The sequence below is a fragment of the Centroberyx affinis genome, unplaced genomic scaffold (genome assembly GCF_046629955.1).
Source record: "Centroberyx affinis isolate AG114_WGS23_722 - 3 ecotype Tasmania unplaced genomic scaffold, CSIRO-AGI_Caff_v1 ptg001609l_1, whole genome shotgun sequence".
Classification (NCBI taxonomy): domain Eukaryota; kingdom Metazoa; phylum Chordata; class Actinopteri; order Beryciformes; family Berycidae; genus Centroberyx; species Centroberyx affinis.
The window spans coordinates 1-7693 of NW_027280053.1; the positions used below are offsets into that span (position 1 = coordinate 1).

Here is a 7693-nt window from a genome sequence, read left to right on the forward strand (position 1 = left end):
AGAGTAGTACACAAATTGGTCCATCACAGCAAAACTTGAACAGAAGATTACACCACAGCATAGATTCTATAGTATTAGAGATTTAAAAAGAAATCCATAAAATAGGCAACAGTCACTACAAATTCACTAGTATCACAGGCACACTGTAATAATATTAGTGTTTTTATGGTTTCATCAGGAAACAAATGATACTCTATAACTAATATTTACTAGGTGCCCTGATCGTTTTCTTCTCTTATGTTTGCAGATGCTGAGAAAGTCACATGAAACAGGTAACTTGAATAAATGACACTGGGAATTTGACTTTGGTGCAGACTAAACCCAAAACTCATAGATCAACGTCCTTAGTTGGATGTCTATATTTTCTTTATGTTTTAAGAATTTAGCTGACAGTTTACAGTGAGCGCAACAGTAGAATAAACTTAAATTCTAAGTGTCACGAGGCCATGCCTTAGTGCCTTTGTAATATTCCTGTGGCCATAGAATGAAAATAAGAGAGTGAAATGCTCAGAGAAGACATGGAATAAGAGCAAAGGAGAGATACAGGAGGGATGTTTTTTTTTTGTAGAGCAGTAGTGAGAAGAGAGGGTATATCATTCGGTAGGGAAAGGCTGACTTGATGTATTTATTGATAAGACAAGGTTTAAGTGACTGTTCTGACTGGAGTGGGAAAGTCATCCCATCATTGAGGAGCCAGGAGGGAGAGGAGTGGAGACTGGGTGGAGCGATGAGCAGGCCGGCACAGGGACGGGAGAACATGCTGAGCACAGGCTAACATACGTTACAATCACAGAAAATGCTAAATGTCAATAAAGTTAGAAATTAGCTTTTCAGTACAGTGACTTGTGCGATGTCAAGCGATTGTAGCAAAGTTGGCCAGAGGCTGTGTTAGGTTGAATCAGTCCTTTGCTTGATAGCTGCCAGTGTGCAGCATCATTAATGCAACACACATTCTTCAAAATGCTTTTAAATCATTAAAGCCAGCCAGAGGAAATGAACCAAGGCTCATTCGCTGTTGAGAGACTGCCACATCCATTTGTGTATGTACACATGTAGGAAAAAGGTTTCTCCCTAATGACAGTTAAATAACTATGAAATTGTATGTCGCGTTTCCTCTAATTCTGCAGTGGTTTTGCCCCCCATTGCAGTTTGGTTTTGTTTTCCCACTGCTGGAAAAATAAAAAAAACATCAAAAACCATTCATTTGACTGGGCCCTCCTGAAACGAGTCAGTGTGCCTTATACTATGGTCTAAGCATCCAAACAAAGTCCATTTTGAAACTGCAACTATTTTATAAACTGCCTGCAGCTATGAAAACTCCCAGAGGAAACACTGTTTTACATACACAGCCTTACTATCATTTCAATATTACTTTTAAAATGCTGAGATTAAATTAGCCAATAAAACCTCTGTATTAGCATGCTGAGGACAGTGTATCTTTATTATTCAGTGTTTTCTATTTCATTGTATTGCTGCCTAAATCCTATTCTTTGCTGCTGTAATGAACCCATTTTGCCTCAAGGATCAGTCAATTTTAATCTTTATCTTATTCATGCTGTCATCAGAACCTGGTGTGCTGCAACACTGGCCTCATATTGGACATGCACACACTATAATATAAGTATGCCTGCTCATTAGCATTTTCATGAGCTTCAAGTGTGCGTAACATCCCTGAAATGTGGTGATTTATTAGTGCTTACAGCTGATGTCTTTATTTACATCCAACCTTAAAGTCTCGGAATTGTAAAACTTGCTGGAAAGTCACTGGGGCAACTGTTAAAGATCAGTAAGGGAGGGAGGGAGGGAACTGATGTATTCGATCAATAATCAGACTATTCAAGATCACACGAAAACGGCAATATGAACAGAGAGTTGTTTTAAATAAGCGTGTCCAATTGCACTAATGCTCAGAGTAAGGGCAATAATTAAATTATGTATACATGTAAACACTGTCATTGATTCTAGCTCTCCACACTGTTCATTAGTGGCTTTGACTGTATATTGCAGGTTTCCTGTCATGGTTCAGGAACGGTCTGCTGGCTACTGGGATTGGAGTCATCGCCTTCGTCCAGAGTGAAGTGGGACGAGAAGCAGGATATGGTATCAGCATTTAAATTAATGTACAGGAGGGCTGCAAGCCAGCACATTGCTAAGCTATGGTACAATAGAGCAACATACAGTAGGCTTGTGATACAGACCCTAGGAGTGCCGTAACAAAACAAAGGGTTTGTGTGTGGATTTGAGAAAAAAAAAAAAAGGCCTTAAAAGTTTTTGGAAAAGAATTGGTGTCCTTGAAAAGACTGAAATACAGCACCTAAAATCATCAACATAGCTCAGCTCTCTGGACCGCTCTCCATCCTGAGCACTGGTTTTAAAATTAATTGATTTCACCATGACTTGACAAGATCATGAGTGAAAAATGAGGCCTCTATGAATTTTGACCAATGTCATGTCTTACACCAAAACATGCCAATTTTGATTCCTTGAAACTAGAAAATCATTGAAAAGTCCTTGAATTTGATGTCCAAGTGAGTGTGGGAATCCTGAAAAATTGCACCAGCCATGGTAGCATTAGTTGTCAGAAATATATTCCTAGCATGCACTGCCACCATGGAAGATGCTGCACCCTAATTACGGGCCCACCTGTAGAGATTAGTGGTTAAACCTTTAAATCTATTGGCTCAAATATATACTTTTGTTCTTTTTAAATCCTTTTGTTGAATTTAAAACATTCCATTTTATCCTCTATTTCACACAGACCATTAAGAGTGTTAAAAGTGTGGCCCTGACCTGAATCCATACCAAATCGCACAGTTACTTGATGTGAGTTTTGAAAAACCTAATGGGCTCTCCACACTGATAACATGTCACTGTGTTCTTCCTCAGCCTTCTTCATCCTCGGCGGTGTGTGTGTGTCGTTTGGCGGTGCCTCGTACCTTGGCAGTCTCTTTGCCTTGCGGAGGCTGATGCTGCTGTCCCTGCCCGCCGTGCTGCTCCACGGCGCCGTGGTGGGCAGCGTCGCCCTCTTCTGGCTGTGTGCGGTATCTCTCTACATCGGCCGGCTGGAGGTGGAGATCATCCACGAGGAGGAGGAGGAGGACGACGAAGAGTGCCGGGAGTGCCGGGAGAGACGCGAACACAGAGGTTACCGCGGCTCCTGTGACAGCAGGCACTCCGACACCGAGGACAGTAACAACAAAGGCCAGAAGTAGAGTTCTTCCAGGGATGGAGAGGAGATTGTGTGTGGGGGTGTGTGTGTTGCTTTGAATCAGGGGTTCTTCTAATTTGTGTGTGTGTGTGTGTGTGCGCGCGCGTGTGCAAGCATGCTTACATGAGTCCATATGTAGGCTACGTGTGTCTATCTTAGGCTTATATAAATATATTGATGTGAAGAATATTATAAAGGATAAAAATGACTTTTAGACCTTTTGGAAAATACTGAAAATCCTTGTCTAGTTGTTTATAATAATTTGATAGTTGGAGTGCATCCACTTTGTGGTGAATGAATCTGCTGTTTTTTGTAACATCTCTCATAATCAGATATTTTCAGAGCTGCTAAACAATCAAATCAAACATTCTGTAAAAATTGTATTGATTTTTTTTTTTGTTTTTTTTTTTTGTTTTACATTCTGACACTCGCGCGCACACACAGTGCCTCCAAAGACTCACTGAGAGCATCATATTTTTGGTCAAGTTTACTTTTCACGGCACTGTATGCAGTCATTTGTATGCTATTTAATTTACATTATTTTATAATTTTGTTCAATGCAGTTAACTATGATTGACTACTTGAATCCTTCATAGAAATCTGGGAATAAATCTAGCTGGTGTTGATGTGCTGTATGATCTTGAAAGAATGGACATACAGTATGTGCATGTTTCAGGTCAGTGTCAAAGTCTCTTCTTTGTCTTGCAAATCCATGAGGGCTTACAATTTATTTTTCCAGATGTTTAAGTTATCCTGTGAAATAAACTTTTTTTTTTTTTTAAAGGGCAATAGCACTTTTGACTGTTTTTGTTTATCATTATACGAAGTCTAGACTTTTGGTAACAAAGAATATTTTTCACAAAAAAAATGTAGTCGCTTAGTAATTTTTTCTGTGTTTATCATTTTCTCTGGTTTTGTGGATAAACATGTACCTAAATGTAACCCTGATCCTTTTTACATTTTGAATGAATCTCAGACCATCTGGTGATCATTGTAATTGCTGTTTTAATGGACAAAGAGAAGAGTGTAGGTGGATAGTATGGAGTTTGTGTGAGTTTTTGTGGGATCTTGGGTTTACTTGCCTGTGCATCGCTTTCACTGCACCCTACTGTACATAATAAAACTAGATGAATACTGAAACACAGTTACAAAGCCAGACTGCAGTGTGTTTTCTTTGTTAATACCCATGTGCAAATGGACAGTTCGCAACAAAGGTAGGCTGATGCAATCTTGTGAGACATTGTCATATTTTTGAATGATGCAAATCAGGCACATGATAATGTGTTAGCACTGTCAATCACAGTCAGCAGTAATTCCCCCTACAGTAGGAGTTAAGAGGCATGTTGCATACACATCTACGGATGTGCACATATGCATACATACATGCATATATTTTTTTCTCATGGTGTGCCTGTCTGTGTGAATGTATGAATATGTGAACTGAACTCTTGAGCAGCGTGTTGTGTGCGTGTGTGTGTGTGTGTGGGAGTGGTGATGGGGGGGCTTTGTCTGCGATAACTATCGCTGACTGGATGAGGGCGGAGGTCTCTGGTATCTCTTAGCCATCGACACACAGTGTTGCTGTTGAGACTCACCTCAGACTCACCCTCTCTCTCTCTCTCTCTCTCTCTCTCCCTCTCTCTCTTTTGCTCTCATTCTCCTTTCCACCCATCTCTCTTTCGTTGATTCCCGGGGCGTTTTAGTGCAGTTGTGTTTCACATGCAGGGTGTGTCTGGATGGGTGCTGCAGTGTGACCAGTACCTCCCCCCCCTCTCCCCTCCCCTCCAGCCCCTTTCCTTCCTCCCCTGCTCTCTCCCTCAGATCCTCTTCTACCCTTTTCGCCCTCAAGTCCTTTCTTTCTGGACTCCTCCTCACGTTCGCTTCTCTTCCCTCCTCCCTTCTCTCCCCTCCTCCGTGGCTGCATCTGACTGCACAGGTCTGTTTGGCATGCAGGAGGCTCCTGAGGCCTGGCGCGTCTAAAGGGCAGGGCGCCCAGAGGCAGGAGACGCGCCCTTACTGACAAACACCATCTACCCCAGACCCCGAGCAGCTACGCAACCACAGCTCCGGTCTTAGACCCAGCTCCAGCTCCAGCCCCGGCCCCCTGGGTCCAAGTCCAGGTCCGGGTCCAGGTCCAGTTCCAGCCCCGCACATCTCCAGTCTGAGCAACAGCCTCAGCCTCACATGTAGCCTCAGCCTCTAGCCGGAAGTACGAGCCATAACCTCTGCTTATTTTGAGAACAGATTGCTCATCTGCTCTCAGGTGTTAAATGCCATGCGTACGGATCAAAGGATTCCTTGAGATGCCTTGAGAACCCCATGAGTATGGATTGGCCTTCTCCTCGCTGGGAAGCAGAGGCAAAGGGAGTATATATGGAGAGAAAAGTGTTGAGGAGACAATGACGGAAGGAGGGGATAAAGATGGAAAGACTAGCAAAGAAGTAGTGGAGGACGGATGGATGGGAGGAAGACGGAGGTGTGGAGGTGTAGTAGGCCTTGTCGGGGGAAGCTGTCTGGGAGTCTCCCTTCATCCCTCTCTCCATTATTCCTACCCATATTTTTACTCTTTCAAACGCATTTACATGTGCTAAGGTATTTCCCCTGGGACCACGACTCCAATTCAGGGGGCAAGATAAGCCGTCAAAGTCACTGACAGAGAGGGGCGTATGGGTGACTCAATGACAGGCTGAGTAGAAGACAGTGAGGAGAGATGCCACGACACACACACACGCACGCACACACACACACACACACACACACACACACACACACACACACACACACAGTGCACATCTATCTCAGCTCCACGAGCCACACCTTTACTCTCGCTACGTAAAGGCTATCAGCAGTAGTCCTCGGGAAAAAATGAGATAAAGACGAAACCTCGGGTTATTTTGTAGCCCCAATTCACAGCACATAAGCGTGCGCACACCCGCTCATACAGTACATACGGTTTTGCACGTACAATGGCATTTTCTCCCCAACAACTGCTCTTGTTTAGTATGCGCTTCCTTTGGTCTTGAGGAGGAATGATCCTCACTCTAATGAACTAGGGCCTGCCACTTGAATGTAAAACAGGATTTAACCCGTCTTCAATGTCAGAGCCCCTCCCTGGGGCTCCTTCAGACAACACACACTCGCAAATTCATGGAGACGCACACACGTATACACACAAGCAAAGCACCAATGTACACACACACACACACACACACTCACATGCACGCTCACACACACGAGACACACCTATAGTCTCTCCTCATACACGTAAGTGAGACAACCTCCCTCTACACACACACACACACGCGCACGCACACACACATGCACACACGCACACTACAATACAATACACTCATGCTTTTGTCTTCATTTTCAAAGCCATTTATGGTCCAGTCTGTGTTCATCCAACAGACTCTAATGGCCGGTGTCCTACTGCATCACTTCAAGACAGGGTCACTCTAACCCCACTGACTACTTTTTATTGCATGCCCACATTCTCTGTTTTCATACCGGCTCCTCCAGCTTTGTTCTATATTACATTCTATGGAGAAACCACATGTATACTTTGCACTTCTTCACTGTTAGCACACCTGCTTTGTTGATGATACATAAATATTTGCAGTGACAGGAATCTTTTTTTATTTATTCTGGCATCTTGGTACTGATCTGTCATGATGATGCATGAATTTATGTAAGTCTCACACATATATTATCGATTGCTCTGTATAGGAATGTCTGTTAAATGCCTGAACTGTGAAGCATATTGATAACTGATATTACGGCTAATATATCTATGTGAGTGTAAGTACATAATAAACCTGTTTATTTCAACAGATGTGTCTCAACTGATGCATTTCAATCACGTGAAATATTAATTTGACCATGTATAAAAAAGAATCATACCATCGCTCATGTTTAAAATTAGTTATTCATTGTCAGGTGATTGTTCATGTGAAATTTACACGGCAAAGAAGCAAAAAAGAAACAAGGAAACTTATAGTTGTGCTCCTCTACTGGAATATTTTATTGTTATCATCATCTGTATCACTGATTTTCTTTTTACATTTGTTCATTTTTATTTGAAGATCAGAAGTGGATGGAGTATTCACAAAGATGGGAGAATACGGTTAGATTCACAGTGATGGGCAAGGGGTTAGCTATTTATTTGAACAAAAAAAAAAACACACACACAAATACACGCACACACACACACACACACACACACACGCACACACACACTCACACATACACACATTATACTCCCAAGAATGCATGTGCATACACATCCTCATACGTGACAGCTACAGTACGGGTGTGTATCCATACAATTATAAATGTTTTTTGTCAGACATCAGAACATCAGACATTTCCCCGACAAACTGAACACTCAGGTCAGAAAACAACTCATAATCTCAATTTGGAAGAAACTCTTATAAACCTACATTATAGTGTATGGCATCAGGCAGTCATTTTGATGACTGATAGTAT

General features: G+C 42.3%; 1 protein-coding gene across 1 annotated transcript; it reads left to right on the plus strand.

Annotated features, from left to right (window-relative positions):
• Positions 1 to 247: 247 nt before the first annotated feature.
• On the plus strand, positions 248 to 4352 carry tmem160 (transmembrane protein 160; the record flags this gene model as incomplete). Its single annotated transcript, XM_071528081.1, has 3 exons — positions 248 to 272; positions 2008 to 2100; positions 2887 to 4352. Coding segments are annotated over 3 exons (444 nt in total), but the record flags the coding sequence as incomplete, so codon positions are not given.
• Between the last annotated feature and the right edge of the window lie 3341 nt (positions 4353 to 7693).